Source organism: Varanus komodoensis, unplaced genomic scaffold (genome assembly GCF_004798865.1).
Source record: "Varanus komodoensis strain SLA01 unplaced genomic scaffold, ASM479886v1 scaffold4, whole genome shotgun sequence".
In the NCBI taxonomy this organism is placed as follows: Eukaryota; Metazoa; Chordata; class Lepidosauria; order Squamata; family Varanidae; genus Varanus; species Varanus komodoensis.
Genome location: NW_025335941.1, coordinates 8,415,057 through 8,439,266, shown reverse-complemented (window position 1 = coordinate 8,439,266; position 24,210 = coordinate 8,415,057). Strand labels below are relative to the sequence as shown.

Here is a 24,210-nt window from a genome sequence, read left to right as displayed (position 1 = left end):
AGCACCTTCTGAAATCACTCCTTCAAGAAGAATCTAAGCCAGCATATAACAGCGCCTCCCACTTCCATCTCAGACAGACATGCTAGAAGATCACCCTGATTGATGGTATCAAAAACACCACCAAAATGTCCAGTGAAAATAGCAGGGACACCCTCATTCCTGATGCAGATCCTGTTTGTTTATTATTTAAAGTTTTTGTATCCCGCCCTTTACAGTGTCTCAGGGTGGCAATAACATAAATTACAGGAAAGATTTCATATTGTTTGTTTTGATTTTTTATACTGCACCATTCCCATAGGATCTGGGCAGTTTACAAGAGTATTATAGCAATTCCTAAGTCCAACAGATAAGGCTATTTGACCCAGTTGGCATGTAATGGTAACAAATCGTGGATTAACTAACCATATAATTTTCTGGATCATTTGCCTGGTGTATGCCGTTGCCACCTTGCATATTAAGCCCCTGGAGATTGTTTTGTGTCATGGAAATCCAGAAACAATGAGGTAAGCAGCCAGCAGTTCATCTGTGATTAGTTTTTTAACCCAAAATGGTTCAGAGTATTCAAGTTTACACATCACAAACTAAATCTCAGGTTGATTATGGGAGGGTACCCCACCCTGGCCATGCAAGCAGGCCCATCATATCCTGCTTCAGTGATTCAAATAATTAGAAAAAGTAACAGAAGAATGCCTATGGCACATTTCTTTGAGGGTGGATTCACAAGTATTTTCAACATTTTTTTTCCTAGCCTGTATATGCTCTTGCAGAACCCAACCAAAATGTGGTCATAGAAAGCTGTGTGAGAGTAATCAATTATGTCTTCAAATGGTAGAATGGTCAAACATTGGAAAACAAAGGAAAAAGAGAAAGACTCTAAATATCCCTGCTTCCAATTGTGATTCACTGCATAGTGACGAGTTGGAGGGCGTGCTTTGCTGTACAACTTTAGTGCCAAGCAGATTCTCCCACACTTTTTAGGAGGACTTTAGAGGCTTTTTCAGGATTCTGAAGCTTTGGTGTTTTAAAGTTTTTAAGATCTGTTTGTATTTAATTTTATTGCTTAAACTTAGTTACATGATTTGTACTGTAATTCAGTTTTATTGTTTATTATTTTAACCATGATTTGTGTAAGCTGCAAAAACATTTTGGCTATGGAGCAGCACAGAAATGGTTGCTGAAGCTTTATATAGCTAAAGAGAACTACATTGATTCCTCCATAGATCAGGAATGAGAAGACTTTAGGCTAACAGGATCTGCTAGAATTCCAAGGCCACTAATCTTCTGATATAGCTTCTGCATATTTTATTATACTTCATTTCACTGTTCTCTCAGCAGACAGACTGCCTTGCTGGGTCAAAAGGCTACTGGAGTTTTGCTTCCATAAATCCTCACTGAAGCCTTCAAAATGTCAGGCCTCAACTCACAATAAGGGATTTGTGTATTTGTCCCCTCTGGAATTTGTGCAAATGAGAAGCACTGTAGAAATACTGTTAGTTAGTAGTAATAAATGATCTGCATGAATGTTATGGCCACAGCCAACGTTAGCAGAAATCTACGGAGCCCCCAATATCCCATCTCTGGCTGTACCTGTGTACTTCTTACGGGTTCAGAGACATCTTTAGAAAATAAAGGTAATGAGTGGCCTATGCTTGTAGGACTCTGTTTCTGCATCACGTCCTAGCCACTTCTGAATGTACACAAACACGTTTTCAACCACTGCTGCCCAGTAAGGCAGGCACAGGCAGTGAAGGGACCATAGGAGAAGGAAAGCGTGTGTATGAATGAATGCACGCATGATAGGTGCATGGAATGCCATGCTTGGGTGCATGTGAATGACGTCTCTTCATTGTTCGAGGAGCTTGATAGAATACAATGAAGAGACGTCTTGATGCATGTTACAGGTGACAAATCTATCACGCAGTAAACTTTTATAGAGTAGAACCAGGCCCACATTACCAGGCATTGTATTGATTCCATGAATCGCCTCATCTCAGCAAACCTCTTGATTGAAATAGGCTATGACTGCTATACCATTTGAAACTTTAAAATAGAAATAGAAAGGAAAACAGTTGCTGAGAGTGAATCACGTTTTATAATATTTCTTTATAGCAGCACGCTTGATATAGTGGGGAGCTGCTGTACGTGTCATATAGGAGGGGTTGTCAATGAAGCAGGCTGTATGTGGCCCCGTTGCTTATCTGTACAATTTTTGTCTTATCTGCACAGTTGTTTTCATTGCTTGAGAGGTAGCGGCTTACTGCAGGGCAAGTGAACTTACAGCGAATGTAAAAGTCGCTTTTTCCTAACTGTTCCTATTTGATTGTTGTCTGAGAAACACTTTTGAACTCACTCACTTCTTTGTTGCCCTAAGATTTGCAAATGCTATGTGTCTGGTTCTTGTTTTCCTGTTTTCTTTATTCTCTGTTCAGAATTGGGAGCCAAGAAGTATGGGAGCATTTTTGTGCTCCCCCTTCCCATTGCAATTCTCCATCACTAAACTGCCGAGGATGATTGGGCAAACTTTGAAACAGTAATCATTGTGGTTTTGAAAGGGGACACTGGCAAACACTTCCAGTTGTGCACACAGGTGCTTTAGATACACCTACAGGCTTCTTTGGATGCCAGTTAGAGCATAATGAGTCTTATCAGGTACCTCCAGTCAATAATTTTCTGTGTTTTCCTATAACTATCAAAGCCTATTTGTATATAAGCAATATACTTCACATGTTTGAATTATAAGGATTTCATTATTTTTAAAACTTGGAACAATTTATCATGTGAATGATTTTGTTAATATTGGGCTCATCTAGAAAAGTGTGAGTGCAAGAGAGTTTTGTAAATATAAATCTGTAACTTCTTGCTGACAACTGTTCTATTTATGTCAAAAAAGGAAGCAGGTAAACAGAGCACAGAGTAGGGGTTTTTTGTTTTTTGTGTGGGTTTTTTTTTGTTTTGTTTTTTTCGGGGGGGGGGTTGTCTTTGTTTTCCTTGGCAACCTGTGACCTGCTCTTTTATGTTCTAAGCCTTACCACCAACGGTTTTAAGTAAACTAGCATGCAATCCTACACATGTTTTAAGAAATAAAAGTCCTACATTTCCTAACATTTCCCAGCAAGCCTTGTTGGGTAGAGAATGCTTGCAGCTGCAGAAATATTGCATGTCTGAACATAAATAGGATTGTGCCCTTAGTTATAATTCTGAAATGGTTTCCTCTGCCAATTTGATTTATTGCAATATTTATTGCAATGTTGCACATAGGCTGTACAAATTCAGCAGAAGCAGAATATGCCTGGCAAGGCAGGGAGCATCCCCCTATTTCTAGAAAAAATTCAAGTAATACACTCTAACCTATATTTAAAAGAACAAAATAATTATGTTCTCAACAAATACCCACTGTTTGGGGCTGGGGGACAGAAAGCTGCCAAAACATCTGAAGTTGTAGTTCTAGGATCAGTTCTGTTCTGGCAGCAGTTTCAAGGACTACAACAGAGACCGTATTCGCGAAAGTTTAATTCAGTTTGGAGCAAAGGTACGCAGCAGTGGGCTTCTCACCTTCTTACAGGACAAAACCACAAACCATACCCCACACTTGCTCTCATCAATGTTTACCCGCTCAAAACATACAGATATTTCATACTATGCAAAAATTTAGTTAACAGGCATGTCATAAGCTCCAATGGAGAACTTCCATCCCCTGAAGAGGTAGACCTGATTGCTTGCCATCATCACCAGAGGGAAGTCCAATTAGGGACACAACAGGAGGAGTGGAGACATGCCCATTTTCACAGAGTACCTTCCCTGAGGGTGAGACTCAGAAGGTCTCATAAAGACAGCTGTGGGTTAAACACTCTGTGCATACACAGAGACTCTTGTGCAACAGTAAAGATCATTAAGCAAAGCGACATTGAGGAGGCTGATATTGCTTGGAGGATGAAACACAGATTGGGACAGTGTGAACCCTTTGCACCAGGTGTCCTCCCTGCCACAGGTGGAAGACTATAAGCAGAAAGTCTCATGTCCTTACCCTCCCAACATAATGAGTACCAGACTAGCTCACTTGGAGAGAATGCATGCCACGGGTTCTCATGCTATTAAGCCACTAGGCTGAGACCCAAAAGACTGTCTTCACAGGAGTTCATAATCATAAAAAGATAATGTGTATGGGACCAGTTTTATGCTGAGAACAGGACTGAGCCTGTATTAAGATTACTGCTCTGTATACAAGTAGATAGTGCCATGGTGTTGCCAGAAAGGACAATTCAGCTAATGGATTCATTGATGTCAGTTGACAGCCTTCTTAGCTGTAATACAGTTGCATCTTTTTTTGGTCGATACTAAACTATCCAGAATGTTCTTTGTTGTGTGGGTATGCAGTGAGGGCACTCTGCTCCTCCTGCTCCCATTGTGCATGCAGGAGTAACTGCTGATACAACGGGGCTTTCATACTTCTCAGAATGAAAAAGGGGAAACAGACACTTGTCTCTGGATCAAAGCAGGTCCGCAAAGTTCCCTTCTGCTGACCTGCCTGCCCTGTTTCTGGAAACTAATGTCTTTGTTCATTGGAAGTTATGTTTAGAAGTGCAAAAGCACAGTTTTAGGAGTCCTCACTGCCACAAGTGAAGAATGTTGTACTGCTCTTGAAGAGCAAAATTAATATGTTGTCATACTATGGCAATTATAAAGGCATAACCATCTTAGCAACCATTGTGTTATATTTTATTTATACAAGTTTGTGAGTGTCAATTCAATGTCAGGGATTTTGTCTTTTCAGCCACATTGTGTCCTACTTGCCTCAAAGGAAAATTCAGCACCTGTAAAACTTGGTGGCTTTGGTGTTGCTATTCAATTAGGGGAATCAGGACTCGTTGCTGGAGGTAAGACTTTGCTTTCTTTTAAAACTTTGTGCTCAGATGAAACAAGCATTGGGTGAAACCTGTTAAGGTTAGTTTTAGTATTTGCTGAGGAAACAGGTCATAGATAGATAAAACTTTATTATGGTCAAAGACCAGCTCAACAACATCCAGAGTTGATCTATGGCTTGTTAGCCACAAAGAACTCCGAATACAGAACCCCACAATAAAGCATGGGTCATGGTTAAGAACCCATGTTTAAGCAATGTACTGACAACCCACAGTCCATACTCTGCCCATTCTCTGGGCTGTTACTACATTTGAACCAGGCCTTTCTGTGAAGATTTTCGACCACCAGACTCAGTTCTGTAAGCTCTAATATTTAGCCTTGCAAAAATACACAGAGTGTGACAAATTCAGGAAGCTGGCTTTCATTTTTATACTTATGTAATATCAGAGAAAGGTCCATCAGATTTGGTCAGTGGAGGACAGAAAGGAAGAATGCAGAGTTATGTCTCTCCCACTTCTAGTATTGATTCTATACTTCTTTGTCCTCTTATCTAACACTGAAGCCACTGCCTGAAAGTAGAACAAGCAGTAGGGCTATAGTTGCTTTTGCAGATTAGACACTGCTACCCATCTCCTCAAACCAAACACAGTTTGCGGTTCCTGAAAAGTAAGGAACACTTCTCTCCTCAACAGTGTACACTTTCCAGAAACCAGTTTCTGGGTTTCAGAAATATATTACCCCCTCCCATCCAGTCAATAGTTCTCTTGAGGAGGAAGAACATTGCTCTCCCCTCACCCCTTCAGTTTCATTTCGCCCTGGTTGAGATACCCACTTTTGGATGGTCAGTACATTTCACAACAAGAATGAATTGCAGTCATTCAGATATGGAAGAAGGTAAAGACAGCAAGTTGGACAGAAACCTATTGGGCTGAGGGTTAATTTCCTTCTGCTCTTGGTGATCCAGTGTCTGGAGTAAGAACCGTCTCAACTAGCTGTTCAGCCCTCGGACTGATGTCCATTTATTTTTTTCTGCATAACTTGATAGAAACAACCCAACCCTTTCATTTCTAATCCTGCTCTGAATTTCATTCCTTGATCATACTGTGGATGTAGAATGTCAGGAGTGTATAACAAAATTTGACGGGTTGGGGTAAAGAAAGGGCCCTTCTCCTTTTAATTTTATTTATTTATTTATTTATTTAGGAAGCTTCTACGCCGCCCCATTCGCCGAAGCCTCAGGGCATCTCAAAACAATAAATAAATACATATTAACCATATAAAAACAATATAATTAAAGACATCCTGGCCAAAGATATAAAATCAATAAATAATGTTAACAATTAAAATGACGTTTAAATAAAAAGGTCTTTGCCTGGTGCCGAAAAACAAATAACGACAGCGCCAGGCAGACCTCTCTGAGGAACGCATTCCATAGATTGGGCGCCACTGCAGAGAAAGCCCTCCTCCAGGTACTTACCCTCCTACTTACCTTCACGGAGGGTTCCTGGAGAAGGGCCTCTCCCGCTGATCTCAAGGGTCAGGAGGGCACGTATGGACGTAAGCGCTCCTCTAGGTAACCAGGACCCAAGCCGTTAAGGGCTTTATAGGTAATAACCAACACCTTGAATTGGGCCCGGACTTCAGTGGGGAGCCAGTGAAACTCACGGAGGACTGGAGTCATGTGATCATAAGGCCCAGTCCCCGTCAGCAGCCTGGCAACTCTATTTTGAACCAATTGAAGTATCCGGACCGTCTTCAAGGGCAGCCCCACTTAGAGTGCATTGCAGAAGTCTAGTCGGGAAGTTACCAACACGTGTGTCACTGTCGCCAGGCAGTCATTCTCCAGGTAGGGATGCAGCTGATGGATCAGCCAAAGCTGAAAGAAAGCACTCCTCGCCACCGCTGTCACCTGAGCTTCAAGTGAAAGCTCTGGGTCGAGGAGCACTCCCAAGCTTGCAGACCTTGTCCCTAGGAGGGAGTGCAACCCCATTCAGAACAAGGTTCAGTTCACCCTCTCCGAAGCCCGAACCACCAACCAACAGGACCTCCGTCTTGTCTGGATTGAGCTTCAGTTTATTGACTCTCATCCAGCCCATTACCTCGGCCAGGCACCGGTTCAGTACAGCCACTGCCTCACCTGGATTGGTAGAAAACGAGAGGTAGAGCTGGGTATCATCAGCGTACTGATGATTCTGCAGCCCACACCTCCTAATGACCTCTCCCAGCGGTTTCATGTAGATGTTAAATAGCAAAGGGGACAAAATGGAACCCTGCAGTACTCCATGGCATAACTGCCATGGCGCAGAGCTATAGTCCCCCAGCACCACCTTCTGGAATCGGCCATTGAGATAGGAGTGGAAACACTGCAAAGCAGTGCCTCCAACTCCCAATCCCGCTAGCCTATCCAGAAGGATACCATGGTTGATGGTATCGAAAGCCGCTGAGAGGTCCAGGAGAACCAACAGGGATGCACTCCCCCTGTCTTTCTCCCTGCACAGGTCATCGTACAGGGCGACCAAGGCAGATTCAGTACCGTACCCACGTCTGAAGCCGGACTGAAATGGGTCCAGATAATCAGTTTCATCCAAGAGTGCTTGGAGTTGTCCCACCACCACCTGCTCCAACACCTTGCCCAGAAACGGGATGTTGGCCACTGGTCTATAATTAGTGACCATCTCTGGATCCAGGGACGCCTTCTTCAGGACTGGTCGGACTACCGCCTCCTTTAAAGGGGCAGGTACCCGGCCATCCCTCAGAGAGGGGTTAACCATTTCCAAGATCTAGGTCCCTATCCCGTGCTTGTTGTTGTTAATTAGCCAAGACGGGCAAGGGTCCAATAGGCAGGTGGTGGGACGTAGTCGTCCAAGCACCTTGTCCACATCATCAGGCCACAATAACTGAAACTCATCCATCAATTTTGGACCAGACGGTGACATTGGTATCTCCCCAGAAGCCTCTGGGTCACTAGTGGAGTCCAGCTCTTGACGAATCTGAGCGATTTTGTCCCTAAAATGCTTGGCAAAGTCGTCACAGCGGGCCTGTGAGGGTGGCACCAGGTCTTTCTTAGGGCCAGGACGGACCAACCCTTGTTCCACCCGAAAAAGCTCCGCCAGACGGAGGAGGCAATGAAACGGAGAAGAATTTCTTTTCTGTCACCCTCACCACCACAGCATAGGCCCGATAATGGGCTCTTAAGTGTGTTCGGTCAGATTCATCCCGTGATCTCCTCCACCTGCGCTCTAGACGTCTCCCAACCCACTTCATTGCCTGCAATTCAGGTTTATACCAAGGGGAAGAGTGGGCTCTGCCTGGTGGGAGAGGACACTTGGGAGCGATCATGTCAATAGCCCTGGTCATTTCCCCATTCCATAGTACAACCAGAGCGTCGACAGGAGCACCAGTCTTGTCAACCGGAAACTCCCCCAGGGCCTTCAGGAATCCATCTGGATCCATCCGGCTCTGGGGGCGGACCCACACAATCGCGTCCACACCCTTACAGAGGGAGAGGCCGCTCTTGAGCACAAACCTCACAAGGAAGTGATCTGACCATGACGGGGTGTCAGACACAAATTCCTCACCCTCAGACCACCCTCTTCCTGCCTCGTTGAGAAAACCAGGTCCAGAGTGTGTCCACGTTCATGGGTCGGGCCTGTGACATGTTGAGACAGCCCCATGGCTGCCATGAAGTCCTGAGCCACCCTGGTCAGACCAGTCTCGGCATGGAGATTGAAGTCCCCCAGGACCAACATCCTGGGAGTCCTCAACACCAGGTCTGAGACAACCTCCGTCAGCTCAGGCAGGGAGTCTGTTGGGCAGAAGGGTGCATGGTACACCAACAGAATCCCCAGTCTGTCTCGGTCGCCCAACACCAACTAGAGGCACTCTAGCCCCGGCCTCGAGGGGACTGGAAGCCCCGTGAGGGAGATGGAGGCTCGGTAAACCAAAGCGACCCCCCTCCCCTCCCCTCCAGGCATGGACGGTGCTGAACCAGATACCCAGGCAGGCACATTTGAGAGAGGGTGACATCCCCCCCTCTCCTGCCCAGGTCTCTGTTATGCAAGCCAGGTCGGCCCCCTCATCCACAATCAAGTCGTGGATGAGGGACGATTTGTTGTGGACCGACCTGGCATTAAGCAGCAGCACCATCAGGCCCGGGGGGCGGTTGACAAGACTACCTGGAACCCCCTGGCTGGGGGTAGAACCAGAAGGGGGGACAGGTGTCAACCATCTGTCTCTCCTTCTCCTACGTGGACACGTTAAACCCCCACCACTGTAATGTCCATTACCCACCACCACCCCAATGGCAGCGTCCATGTGCTCCCCAGGTAACCCAACTGTCAACATGGCCAGGAACGACTCCATAAAAACAAGTTAAAATACAATAAGAACGTTAAAACAATATAAAGTTCTCCATCTACCCCCAATATAAAATTCCACGCACCACTAAGGTCCCTCGCCAGCATATACAATGCCTTCAATAAATCAAACATCCTCTTGACAAAGATCCTGTGAGAAACCTCGGCTATCAAATGTAGACAAATAATATTCTATCATCTTGGTATTCATTAGACCACAACAATTAATATAACATGCTGATTAGTATTTCTGGGCCGCAAACTTAAATTTATAGTCTTTTCTTTCAAAACTGAAGAATCTCCTGCTTCTTGTTTTCCTTCAGGACGGGTAGGAACTCCTCATTTTATGGCCCCAGAAGTAGTAAAAAGAGAGCCTTATGGAAAGCCTGTGGATGTGTGGGGCTGTGGAGTGATCCTTTTTATTCTGCTTAGTGGTTGTTTGCCTTTTTATGGAACTAAAGAAAGACTATTTGAAGGTATTATTAAAGGAAAATACAAGGTAAGTCATGTTGATTGCTATTTTCAAGGATGAAAGTGGCTAAAAACTAGAGAAAATTTCACGTGAAAGTATCTTTGCACATTAAAACTGTAAAACATATTTTACTGTTAAACCTATTTTGAGTTTTGTGGTTCGTAGTGGACAAAGCAATCACAGTACAGCTTCCCAGAATTAAGACATAGCAAGGGTGCTAATATGAACCCTTTCACACGTCATTCACGTTTGCTAAGCTCTGATTGGATTTTAGGAAGACTCTGTCTCTTGCTATTTGTACAAAATCAATTGCTGAACATTGCCTGGGTATGGACATTCTTTTTGCAAATACTGACCCTATTAAAGGGTTTGGGTTTGGGTTTTAGTATCCAGGAGATTTAGTTTAGGATCCAGAAAAAAATCAAGCTTTGAAAAAAGGCAATCATGCTAATTATCTTAATGCTTTATTTGTTTTTATAGTTATGAGAAAAACCATTATTACTCTAGTAAGAAAGTAATTTATCACCAATGAGGTCCATTTGTAATTCAGTGACTGCCTCTTAATATAGAGTTTATTCCATTACATTGCAATCAAAGAACAACATTTCAAAAATGCTTGAACTTGTGTCAGCAAAGCCATAGTACCATCACTTCTGCTGTTTAGCCCTTTATCTGTAGAAAAATTGAACTAAAAACATTAGAATTTCCGTATTCCTCCAGTTTAACAATAAGGTATAGTTTCAGGTTTACTATTTTCTTCAGAGCTGACAGTTAATGAAAATACTTAGTACCTGTTTTCAAAGTATAGTGGTATTGTTTGGAAAGTCTATGGTTGCTTTAAATAACTAAACAAAGCTCACTTATTTCTATAAACAAATTCTAAACCATTTTAATATAATTTGCAAGGTATTGACTCCCTACACTTCCACATCAGTAGCTTGCTGAAAATTTGTTTACTGTATTTTGAATGCAATTAATCTTGGCACAGTTCTCCTGACTTTGCAGGAATGGCAAGCATGTGCAGTACAGTTATATGGTAGGGATGAGCAAATGTGGCATTGTGCTTAGGAAGCAACTCTGTTGAGCAATAAAAGTGCCATTTTTAAGTGTTACAGCCTGCTGGGCGCCAGTCAAAGATGTTGCAATAATTTCCTTTTCCATTTAGAGTTCTACATATCAGTGTCCACTGGATATACTCTTGTTTCCTGATTTCTTCAGTCACTTTTGGCATAGAGAACATTTAAACATGCATCATGAGACAAGAAAGAAAACCATTATAATGAGTGGCACATTTATACAATTAAAGCAAAGCAAGACAGTAATTTAAGTCTATAATTGGAATTTTAGAATTAAATGTTTTATAAAAATACCTCTACTCTGAAATGTTTAACGGTTTTTTATGAAGTGTGCTTATGTTTTAAGTAACAAAATAATCTCCAAACACCTAAGTGGAATATGTGTTCTTAGCAGTGCATATGAAGAGCAGCCATTCTGGTTGCATGATACAGCCATGAGCCACCAGAATATTCACAAGAAAATGTCCAGTGAGCTATTTCAGCACCATGCTACCATCTTTCTTGTGCTCTCTTTATTCATTGCTGCACCATACTGTTTCTTGAGGGCCCTGAGAAAAACCCTCCATGTATACACCAGTCGTATAGTCAGGGGTTGGGGTTGGGGTTGGGGTTAGGGTTACACATAATGGCACTAAGATGATTCCGAATCCACAAACCACACTGAATTGTGTGGTTAGTATAAATTATGAAAATTGTGTTAATGTGTATAATTTCTCCATTATTGCCTAAGAATGAGTTGCATGCAAATACGTGACGAAAATCTCTCTGCCTGCTTGCCTTTTTTCTCTTTCCATCTTCTTAAAGAAAAGCTTCTGGGAGGAAGGTGCTGAGACATTTCCCTATGAATAACTTCTCCACTTCAAATCCTATTGCTATTTTTCAGCAAATGGAGTTCCAAATGCATAGGAACCTGCAGTTCTTCATGGTCTCTCTGATTCAGATATTCAGGCTCTGTGCCTGCATGATGCTTTGGGAAGCTTCTATAAGCTAAGAATATTTTGGCAGGGACCCTTCCCCCAATGTCATCACTAGGATATGTTGTGGGTTCCTGCCAATTTCCCTCAGTTCTTCAACCATCGTTGCGGTAGCTTCAGGAAGTTCAGTTTGCTTCTCGAGGTGCTTTTTTCCCCCTAGCTGAGCTCAGCTTGTTCTTGAACAATTATTATTGTTTTTGGCTTGTCTTTTTGTTTTTTGTTTTGTTTTGTTTTTATGGTGCCTCCATCACAAGGTTGTGAATCCTTCTCAGGCCATCTGGCCCTTAAAACCCTTTATCCAAAAATGTGTGAGGTGCAGAAGTAAAATCCCACCTACCAATGGACAGTCTCCCTGCCTCTTTGGTTTGGGTTACCTCGCCTCTTGCCCTCATTGCTTGGAAGCCTTGTGTTATGAGGCAAAATGGAAGCCCTTTTCATTTGCTTCTCGGGTTGGATTTGATCCATCTCGATGGCCAGTGGTGCAGATAGTTCTTTTTCTTCATTCTGTCTTCAAGCAAAAACTAGAGCCTTCCTCTATCCATGTCTGACCATGATCTCAGCTTTCTATGTTCCACTATAAGGTTCCTCTTTTCCCCCCACCCTTTGTCTTGCCAGTTCCTCTACAGGCATAGCTCCCCAAGGTCACTGTCATATGTCTAACTGGAGCTTGTCAGTTGTCTTCCCTATAAACCATTAGAATCTGTGGTAATATTCAACTGTTATTTTGGAAGGCTGCAATTATTGTTTTGGAAGGCTGCAGCTATTATTTTGGAAAGCTGCCTTCCTTGTGGCAATCCACTCATCATTCCAGCAAACTCCGTGCATTTACAACCAAGCTTCTGTATATAGTTTTTCACAAGGATAAAGCTGTTCTTTGCCAAGATCTTTCTTATCATCCCAAACGTTCGTGTTAATTAGGCCATTGCTTTGCCTGCCTTCTTCACATCACTATCTGTATTGCTGGATTTCATTCTTCACTCCCTTGATATTCTTGTGTCTACTAAAAGCTCACTCTACCTGGGGACTGGAGACCTCTGCTCTTCAGGTGACTGTGCCCTTACCAGACCCATGCAGAGCCACAGCCATCCTGCCCATGCCAGGGCCATTTCTTTGGCAGAGTAGCACTTTCTTCAGGGCTTTGATAGCTCCACTGATCCACCTCCAGTAAGCAAGCTCATTAATCAGTCATATGTGTGATCTACATAGACCATGAAAAAGAAGGGAAGCTTGCTTTTCTGGTACTGTTGTTCTTCAAGTGGTCATCTGCACATTCACACACACACACCCTGCTGCTGTCCCCACTTTTTATTGTCATTTTAATAATATATTGATACTGAAGTCCTTTATGGTCAGATTCAAGGTCTGACCAACCGTTGACCCCGATTGCCCTTCAGTTTTTCAGGCCACAATGTTGGCTTCAAAGGGCTGAGGGAAATGGACATTCCAAGGATGTACTTAAGATGATGGTAAAGAAGGGTTCCTGCCAATATAGAAGCTTTGCAAAGCAAGGTTCCATGCAGGCGTAGAGCCCATATGTGTGAATGCACAGATGACCACTCAAAGAATGACAGTTACAGGTAAGCAACCTCCCTTTGTAATCCCGTGCAGAGGAAAGACAGCCTGACAGTGGTTTCTTAGTACCTCCTGCACTGATATTTGCCTCTTTTAGACCATCCCATCCAAAGTTTCTTATGAAATGGAAGAAGCACCTGCAGGAGAGTGTCACTGAACGTACTTGCATGTACTGTTACGCTGTTTCTGCTGAAAGAAAAATCAACCCTTTGGAGTAAATAGGCAAAAATGTAATCATGTTGTTAAATGTATTTTTAAGAGTTTCTGGTGATTTTTTGGATAAATTAATTGGTCAGGGCAGGAATTCAGCTGGAAATCACTGGTCCAGTCCCAGGAAAACTTGTGGAGAAATTCAGCAATTATTAAGCATTTATCATGTAGATTGCAGGCTCCAGAAGCAAACATACTTAGGCTTAATGTACTTTTCTTGACCTAGATGAATCCTAGGCAGTGGAGCCATATCTCTGAAAGTGCCAAAGATCTGGTACGGCGCATGCTCATGCTGGACCCAGCTGAAAGAATAACTGTTTATGAGGCACTTAACCATCCCTGGCTGAAGGTAAATGGTACAAATAGACATTCAAACATCATGCACATTTTATAAACCTGTTCAAGATGGTTGTTAACTCGTGTGTCTTAATATCATGCATGCAGATGTGAATATTTTGTTTTGGCAAGATAGCTGTGACTTGACAGTTTCACAAGTAGTAAAGCTAGTAATAAAGCATTAGCAGATGACGCTTTTCTTATCACTGCAGGATGATAATGATATATTCTGTTTTACAAAGAATCTTTTACTATCCCCTATTGCAAGGGGCTTACAGTCTAGCAGCATACATGAGAAACAACCAAGAAGGGAAAAGGAAAAGAGAGGAGAATGGGAGTTAATGGAAAGCATCATTCAGTTTCTAATCAGAAGCCTCAGGAAAGCAGAGCACAATAGTTAATGTTCTGTATTCATTTGGTGATCAAAGTTGTGCAGCTTCTACAACTTTCAGAATGAATATCCATGGTCGATATCTTTCAGGAAAGCAAATGATTGGGTTTTGAGGATGTAATACGTTGGTTTAGGATTAGGTAGGCTATGCATTTAACAAAGGTACAAGCAAGGATAGTGAGTAGAAATACAGCTGCGGCTACAATCCTGTGCTCATCTACTTGGTGAAAAGTCCATATTAGGAATTGCTGTATTCTTTCTGTTGATCTGCTTATGTATTTGAGTTTACCATTCTTTCAAAGGAAATAAAAATGGCTAGCATCCATAAAAAATCAAATAGCATAAAAACAACTAATGGATTACCAAAACTTCAAAACAAACTGAACAATGGTTTAGCAAGACAATGCACAAATGTTATCAGAAAGAGGAACAGAAAAAAAACATATATAACCCACATTGTCAGCCATGGATAATCAGTGCTCCAATTTTCAGCTTACTCTAAAAGGTCTCCCCCAAAAGGCAGATATACAGAAGTCAGATCGTTACCATCCTTTAGAAAACACCCAGGGGTCATAGTCAGAGGGGTTGTAAAGGGGCATTCCATAAGGGTTCAGTGTTTTTTCAGAAATTTGTATCATTATCCTTATATCTGCTCTGCTTGGCTGTAATTTTCATAACCCCATTCCTAACCTTCTCACAATAATTAAAAAACATATTTCAGAGGACATTTGGGGTCCTCTGAGTTGCTGCTCTGAACTTTGTGTTTTTCTGTGCAATCTAGATCCTGCTGCAGTACAACTCCGTATGATTAATTGTATCTATTGGTGGCTTTATTGTTTTTGCTACTCGATTATGCGCTACTTCAAGATGCTCTGGCAAATAGAATAGGATACAAATACCTTAATAAAAGTTTTATTTCTGTCAACTGGTGCTTATGTCCTGGATCCGGAAGTCATGGATGGAGGAGTTATTAAGACTTCTAGCAAAGTTTCCTTATCATAGTTTCTTTAACTTGTTCATCTAACATTTTCATATCCAAAAGAAAATTATACAACCTTTTGATCATTTTTTCATCTGATTTTAGAATCAATTGATCAAATGCTATTAGTTCCTTATAAAAACCATACATTCTATAGTCTTTAGTATATCTCAATTGTATATGAATCTCACGCCACCAAGAGAGATCAATGCCATGTTCCTGTAGTTCTTGATTCGGCTTCAGTTTTCCATCATTATCTAAAATATCATCATATCTCACAATCATAAAATTCAAAGCATTTGGATATGTAAGAGCTTCCATCGGAGAAAGCCATCTCAGCAACTTAGTATGAAGCTTTGACTGGCTTTTCCCAAACCGCCGTGATGCAGGCACTCTCATGATGAAACATGCTGCCTTTTGCAAATGTACCACCAGGGGGAGGTCTGTCATTCTTGGAGATCATGACCGATGCTCCAATTCTAAAGAAATCATTCTTTTGAGGCTTTTTGTTTGAAATATATTCCTTAACCAATAATTTGCTAATTAACTCATATTGACTGAAGTTCAATTATACTAACTGATCACCTTCGTTAATCACTTGTAGGAACGTGATCGCTATGCATACAAGATTCACCTTCCAGAAACTGTGGAACAGCTGAGGAAATTCAATGCAAGAAGGAAATTAAAGGTAAAAGCAAAACAGGCCAGCTAAAATATGTCAAAACATGTTCAGAATAATACTATAGTTAATTATATGTAGTTAGTAATTTAAAAACATTTCTTGTTCATGAAAAGACTTTTGGCAGCCAATTTTTTAATCTAGATAATAAAACAGACAGACAGGATAATAGAAATAGGAAATATGTATATTTACATAATACATTACACAAACCACAACCACAGTATTATTCTGAACATAGTTGCAGAATCCAGTGGGCCTGTTATGCACCTGCTTATTCCTTTCCACCCTGTCAAGTTCTTTCCTCAAGTAGTGAGTCCCACCAGTTCTGATGTTTGAATGGGACTACTGCATACGCAATGCAAATCTAGTGCTTTGAGGGGTTTCCACTCATTTCGATTTCGGGTTGACCCAGAAGCACTAAATCAGTGTTCACAAGTGATGGAGGCCTCTTCACAGCACAATTGACAAGACAGTAGAGAAACTGCTTGTCACATTCTGCAGTGTGTGCGTGCGTGTGTATCTGTGTGTGGAATTTTCAAAATTTTATTTTTTCAGTATTTGGAATACATAGTTTAAAGGCATACAGTCCTCAACTTCATAACAAGCTGGGTTTGCTTATCGTATGTATGGTAGAACACTGCTGGCTTCCAAGTCACTACTCAGTTGTGCACTCCAGCACAAATGGCCACCTTACTGAGCTACTCCTCAGAATGATTTCAGCAACTGAGTTTGTTGTGCGTGATGCTCACTTTCATATGTGCTCTCGCAAGGTATGGATCCTACATGCATACCTATGGCAGTGATTTCTGATCTTCCCCTTGGAGCAGAATGAAGGACAGAATCATCTGAGGATGAAGTCTGCCCACCCATGGGCGACTGTATGCTATTCAGGGAGGTTTTAAATGGAGGAGCATAGAATCATCGAATGGAAGAGTCAAGAGGGGCCAAGAAGGCCATCAGGTTCAAGTACTTGCTCAGTGCAGGGCTCCCTCTTGGATGGCCGTCCAGCTGTACTTGAACGCCTCTAGTGTGAGAGAGCCCACATTCTCCCCAGGTAGTTGGTCCCATTGTCATACTGCTCCAGCAGTCAGGAAGTTCTTCCTGATGTTCTTCCTAGAACCTGGATGCCTATAACTTGAGCCCTTTATTCCATGTTCTGTTCTTTCCATGGTAGTTGCCAATGAATTAAGCAAGGAGGAGTTCTCTCTGCCCCTGGAGATATCCATGGCATCCCAGTCTCTTCTCCCAAGGACCTGGAATGAGGATTAACTTTCTTGTAGAGGTTTAAAATAATCTCAGGTTTGGCTTTGCACGTATGATTAGTTGAAGATGTGATACCAGGAAGAACCTTGTTTTAACATGTACATTCTAGATTCTTCTGATGAGTCCCTGCTGTTAAATCACAAATTGCTTGACAATGTGGCATGATTAAAGGGGAAGCACTACTTATTTTGGAATTTGGGTTTTGTTTGTTTGTTGCCTTTTATTTACTTAGGGTGCAGTACTAGCAGCAGTATCAAGCCACAAATTCAATTCTTTCTATGGTGATCCCCCTGAAGAACTGCCAGACTTCTCTGAAGACCCCACCTCCTCAGGTACTACCATTGCAGCTTAATAGCACAGCTTTATATTAATAGGAACTTCAGGTGAAGACATGTGCTTTTAGCTGGACAAATTTGACTTTTATTTGTTTTATTTTTGTAAGCACTTGATGTGAAGAATTGCTGGTTTTGATCCTTATGAAAGGGTTCTCTTCTTGCTAGCACACACTCTTTCCTCGCTCTCTGACTCAGCTTAAGCAATCGAGGTTGAGACCCTCTCAGGCTTTTTCAACAGCTGTTGGGAGGGAATTGGGCTGCACGAAGATCTACTCTTGGATCTCCTCAGCAGTCCTAGTACGGTCTACAGCTAGGGAGGAGGAGGCCTACATGTTGCTATTGTTGCTGCTGCTGTTACTATTAATATCATATCTATTGGCCAATGAGGGAAATGATCTGGGCGGTTCACAACAGCAGATAAAATGCTATATTAAAAAAAATGCAACACAGAATTGAATAGCCAAATTTTAAACCAGATTTTTAAAACCTACAATAGCTTATACAAATTAAGTCACAGGACCTGTTAAGCAGTTAACATAATGCTCCAATAAAATATAAAACTAGCCATATGCCCTGTTATAGAGGACTGTCTTACTCTGGCACTGAACCTATATCAGTGTCAGTGCCAGGTGGGCCTCAGTGGAAAGTTTGATCCATAACTGGGGGCTGCCACTGAAAAGGCCCTTCTCTTTGTTGCCACTGAACTTGCCTTGGAGATGACTGTGGGAAGCACGCCCCAGATCTTGATCATAGTATATGGGTAGTTTGTGCTTAAGAGAGGCATTCCATCAATTATTTTCATCCCAACCTGTGTAGAGTTTTATAGATTAGAACCAGCAGCTTGAATTGGGCTCAGATGCATACAGGCAGCCTAGTGTGAGCAGCCCAGAATTGGTGCTATGGGTTTGGATCACCTAGTCACTATTACTGATCTGGCTGTTGCATTTCGTACAAGCTGCAGCTTCTAAACACCACTCAAGGGCAGCCCACACATAGAGTGCATTGCAGTACAGTTTAGAGATTGCTAAAGTATAGATTATTGATACCAGATTACTAATAGGTTACACCTATCCAGAGAGGGTGTACTAAGCCACAAGCCAAAGCTGGTGGAAGGCATTCTGGGCCACTGAGGCCATCTGGGCATCGACAAAGATAATTATAATATGAACATAATTTATTTACTTAATTAAGTTTGGTGAATGCCATACCTTAATAAATCATTCCTTAATCAAGAGAAAAAATGTCCACTATTTGGCCTGATAGCAAGCCAAATTGAATTTGATGGGAGTTTCTTGCCATGTATTAGATTTGTGGCACATAGTTTAAACACCTTGCAAAACCTTGGTACTAGTCTGCATAAAAGGTTACCCTGCAGATATTCCTCTTCAGTTAAGATGCTTATATATTCCTATAATGTAGTGGTTTCTATACCTTCCCAAGCTACAATTTTAATTTTATAAACATGTGAAATATCACAATATATTTTATATGGGTATTAAAATATATTCCAATATTAAATGAGTTTATTCTAACAGAAGTATTCATATTGACCTGCTATCACTTTTTACTGAACATTTCAAGGACCCCTGAGTTAATCACTGGTACTGTAACTTGGAAAATGAAATAAAAGGAGTTATCCACTGGTTCAGAATCAGCTAAATACTAGATTTATCTCAATACTTCTCAAAACATCTTTAGGCAAGGACAATTCTTACAGTTTGCACTACAGGCAAATTGGGTCAAAACTGGGTCACAGTAGTTATTTTACACTGCTTGAACATTTTATATTGAACATTCTTTACTCAAGGTCCTTTCAGTCTTTCTAAGGCCTCATTCAAGGAATTACTTTCTCCTGGTTCCTCAAAATTAATAGAAGAATAACCTCTTGAAAGGCCACTATATTTAAAACTTCCTGTTTTAAAATGTATATATTTCCTTTTATTTTGTCTGCCATTTCAGCATTGCTTCTCTTTCTAATTGTGCATATAATTAGCATACAAGTTTTTGCTTTTTCAACAGTTATTTAATTTGCTCACATGGCCTTGGGTAATGAACATGGCGTATGAGAAAAGATTATCAGTGGGAGTTTTTGGGTTGGATCCAGTGCTGTGATTCTGCTTTCGGAAATCGTCTTGCCCATAGAACCAGGAGGGGGTATGGTTTCACTTCCCCTCAGAGTCTGCCTTGGGAACTCGTAAGCCTTCTAGGGCAGCAAAAAGGGAAGGTGAGAAGGTGAAAGTTTCAGTCAGCTAGCAGATGTAGCAGATTCAGCCTTGAATTTAATCTTTCGCATCCTGTGTTACAGTGTAGCCCATTTGCAAATATTTAGCTAAACCAGACTGAAGAATTCTGATATGCAGTGAAGAGCAGACTAAGAATAATCTTGAGAGGTTAAATCCTAAAACTACTAGGAGCCTTCCGTAAACCAGGTCCTGATTGCTACAATAAGGGAAGAATACTAATCTCTTTACAAACTTCTGTTATTGAAATGATTTGAATATTAAAAGTGCTCTATAAATGCTGCTGCTATTGATAATGGTGATGATTCTTAGTACTTACTCAGTTATCTATGCACAGGTTAATATCATTTTTATCCTTGTAAGATTATGGAAATGACTGGGAACATACTTTTTTTTTACTAAGAGAATGTTCAAAATGCAAATTTCAACTCTTTGTGGCCATATACTTCAGGCTGTTTGCTTTGCTAGCACAGGAGAATTGAAGTATAACTAAAAAATCAGTGGACACAACACTTACCCAGATCACAAAAGATACAGCGAGTGCTTCCAGGTGGAGGGTTTCTAGCACTAACATTCAAAAGGCAGCACGCAGCTATTCTCCCCTAACAGATTTTCTCTAAAAAGCAGAAACATGGGAGGGCTGAAAATTGAAGGTGGCCTCATCTGGATCCTTGGAAAATTCTGTCAATGAGAAAGTGTGATTGCACCAATAAAAAGCTCTTCTGGAACCACCGTGTGTGTATGCACAGTATTGGGCATAATATACAGAGCAACAGAGGGAGTTTTGGGAAACGGGATCACTCCACCACCCCTGCTGAAAGACCATCCCCATGAAGTCCCCTTCCTCAGCCTTCACCAGCTGCAGCCATTCCACCAGGCTGCAGCAGAAATTAATAAAAAGCAAGGCCATTCCAATCATCCTACTGAAAGAACTCTTCCTCTTTCCTCTTCCCTTTTTATCCTTTTTCCTTTTGTGTCATGCCTTTTTAGATTGTAAACCCGAGGGCAGCAACTGTCCTGTTTTTTCTGATCATGTGTAAGCCACTCCAGAAGACATTTTGACTAAGTACAAGAATAAAACGTTTTAAACAAAGTATGTCTGTTAGGTCTGCTAGGTCTGCCAGCTGCATAAAACTGTACTGAATGAGATTGCATTAGTATGTCTCTTAGCTTGCACTATAGAACTTTGAAATGCAGTTAAATATTTGACATTTGTACAGTATAACTCCACTTGTTCTGAAGTACTTTGCTTTACTAGGAACTGTATTTTATGTAGACACTGTGGTTTTAACTTAACTTGTTACATTATCACATCTTGTTCTTTCTTTGTATTTCCTGCACTTTATACATTGGTTGTATTCTTAATCAAGAATGTACAAACATTTTGTGTTTAGTCTGAAGAAGAAGAATAAACAAAAATTAACGGCATTCTATCATTATAATCCAGAGCTGTTTGGGAACTTCAGTAACAAATTTGAGACCCCTTGTACTTATTACTAGATGAATACAATAACCCAAGATACTTTTTAGATTAAAGAAGGCTATGGCTTAATAGGGAGCTGACCGGCATTCCAATCTTGGGCTGTAATTGTGTACACGTATACTCATTGAACTCATTGAACACAGTGAGAGTTTCTTATGAGTAAGCATGCATAACATGCATTTTAAGTTGGTATCTAACAATCTAATGGTTAAGCACACACACACAGACACACAAACACACTCGCATACAACTAGCTTGATTCTGCTGATAATACTGGAGTTTTTGTTTATCGAGTTTTGTATCTCCTAATCTCTGAATGGCATGGGATAGATCTAAATATGTGAAGGCCCAGACTCTCTCTTCTTTTTCTCCCAGTGGGAAAAAATGGACATGTAGGGGAAAATTATGAAATTAATCCAAATGCAGAAATTTTATTATTACTAAATAGACTTGTTCACAGAAAGTATAATTGCTTCTGCTCTGATGTCTTTAAAGCAAACAACTTAGTTAATTTGGAAATATCTGAAATTGCCAGCAAACTGCATCCTTTTTGTCTATCAAATGAAAAGTTATTTGAACACTCTTCTCACTATCAGTTACGTTTCTGAAGCAGGATTTGAGTTTGTCTCTGGAAGCAAACTCAGTTTGCCAGTAAATGGCAGACAAAAGCAATTTTCTAGGATCATTTACTAGGGCATTGAACGATAACAATGTAACTGGTGATTTTCACTGGATAAAACAATGCAATATTTCTTAATTTCTCTATTTGATCTGTACTCCCTCCTTTCTACCAAAAAGTGTTGCTTAAGGTGGCTCAATATGCAGCCTTTCAAATGCTGCATCTTCCTAGTGACCTAAAATATGTATTTCACTCTATCAAACTTTTCATTCCCAGCTTAGGTTTTCTTCAGTGTTCTTGTGTTGTTGCTAATGCTGTCCATCTTGTGGAAACCCTATAAATGAAGGTTGTCCCGAATGTCCTACTCTTGACAGCCCCACACAGCTCTTGTAAACTCAAGGCTGTGGCTTTCTCATGGAATTGCTCCATCTCATATTTAGTAGTCCTCTTCTTCTGCCTTCAACTTTCCCTAGAGTTGTGACTAACTGATAATTCCTAAATTTGTTCCATTTCTAAAATAGAACAAATGAACCTATGGCTTGGGTTCAAGCCCAGGTTGCAGACAGTGCAGTGCCTCTTGTACAACCCTCTGCCCTGTAGGTCAGGGAGGCATCAACTCAACATTGACCTGGTTCACATGTTCCCCACAGCCCGCCATGGCTTAATGGACATGCGGACCTTCAGGTTCCAGATTGCCAATTGAAGTAGGCTGACACACCTTCTTGTGTCATCCAAGCCTAGCAAGGGTAGCTTATTGGAGTGGTTGACAAGCCACCCCACAATCGTACAGCAGGCTGTGATTGCTGCCAGTTTTCTTAACTAGTGCAACAAGCCATTCTTGCTGTGTTCTGAGAATATCTGCCCAATAAGGATAATGAGGGAAATTTGAACAACATTCACCATAGCTTATTAAACAACCTTCTGTCTTGTGAACCAGCCCATTATGTTGTTTTTAGTGCCTGCTGAAGACATCTTTATTTCAACATGCTTTCCTTACTTGACTGCTCATGGTTTCCATTGTTTTTCTGGTTTTTAAATATATTTAATATGGTGGTTTATTCCTTTTATCTTTTATTGTTTACTGCCCTGGAATCTGTTTGGATGTGGAATGGTATATCAGTATTGTAAATAAATATTAAATGAATAAACTGCAGAAGCTAACTAAGTGTGGTGCAACCAAGTATTTTAGAACACACTCCCTTAAGAATATGCTATAGTCTTTAGAATTCTTTATGGAAACTTTCAGTTTAAGCTTTTGTTAAGGCCCTTAACAAATCTATATAACTACAATTAATTGTATTAATGGGAGGATTTGCAATTTCTATTCATTTGTTCCTTTGTTGTATTTTAAAATAGCCACTTTGGGAAATAGGAGAAAGGCATGATTTTAAATGAATTTAATCAATAGATTGTGTAGGAGTTCTTTTGCATTTAAAATTAGATTATTATTATTATTAGAAGTTAACTTGTTTATGATTTTAGAAGTCACAGCTAGAACAAATAATTTCTACCTATTTAAAGAATTAACTTTTTCTATGATTATATCTCAGTATAAGAACATGGCTGCAAACAGGGTGCCCAGTAGAGCCAAGGTTGTTTGCAGTATTGCATTCTGAAGGAACCCTGAGCCTTTCTTGCAACATTTAAGGGAGAACATTGTTTGTTTTCTGGCTTTAATTTTTTGTAATCTTTGCTTACTATACTAAAAAATAGGGAAAACATACTATGAAACGTCTACAGTTAAGTAGCATAAATTATATAAGCTGAAATTCTTCAAATACTTGTTTTCTCCAGTTTTTTCAGTTTTGTCAATTTCCTCATTGCTGTAGTCATCCTTTAATTTACCTTTAATATCTGGGATAAAGTGTGTCCCATGCATAGTCCAAACAACCCTTACTGCCACTAGAAAAAAATAACAAAAAACTAAATATAAGCAGAACACAGAGTTCCAGATTTTCTGGACTCGTGCCCTCTCAGGATTTATTTTGCAAGCCATATATCACCTTTACCTACAGATTCATAGAGTTTCTGCCTTCCCTTTAAGACATTTCCCAGCATACTTCTCTGTGCTTTTTCCAATGATGTTCTGGCTTTGTGTTATCTGTCTTCTCCAGTTTTTCCTAATTCCCCACTCCATTTTATGTGTGCCTATTTTAGATTGTAAAGTTATAGGCAGAGTTCAATTATTTTAGTTGTGCTTCTCAAAGTTCAGTTGCTTTAACTGGCAAGTATCACATAGAATAAAGTTGTAGGTATGACTTTCTTTTAGATGTCTTCTTACAATAAAAGTATATTGTTTGCAGCACACTAGCTCTAATATTCTGCCATATATTCAATATATTTATTCATAATAATCTTTTTGT

The 24,210-nt window shown here is 40.8% G+C and overlaps 1 protein-coding gene across 3 annotated transcripts in view; it reads left to right on the top strand.

Moving 5' to 3' along the window:
* Positions 1 to 24,210, top strand: part of CASK (calcium/calmodulin dependent serine protein kinase) — a 150,707-nt gene that overhangs the window by 76,875 nt on the left and 49,622 nt on the right. For all 3 annotated transcript variants that reach the window (XM_044442632.1, XM_044442629.1, XM_044442630.1), the window contains exons 6-10: positions 4,772 to 4,874; positions 9,539 to 9,714; positions 13,746 to 13,868; positions 15,830 to 15,913; positions 17,403 to 17,502. In XM_044442632.1, the coding sequence (XP_044298567.1) occupies positions 4,772 to 4,874; positions 9,539 to 9,714; positions 13,746 to 13,868; positions 15,830 to 15,913; positions 17,403 to 17,502 (586 nt within the window). The remainder of the gene's footprint in view (positions 1 to 4,771; positions 4,875 to 9,538; positions 9,715 to 13,745; positions 13,869 to 15,829; positions 15,914 to 17,402; positions 17,503 to 24,210) is intronic.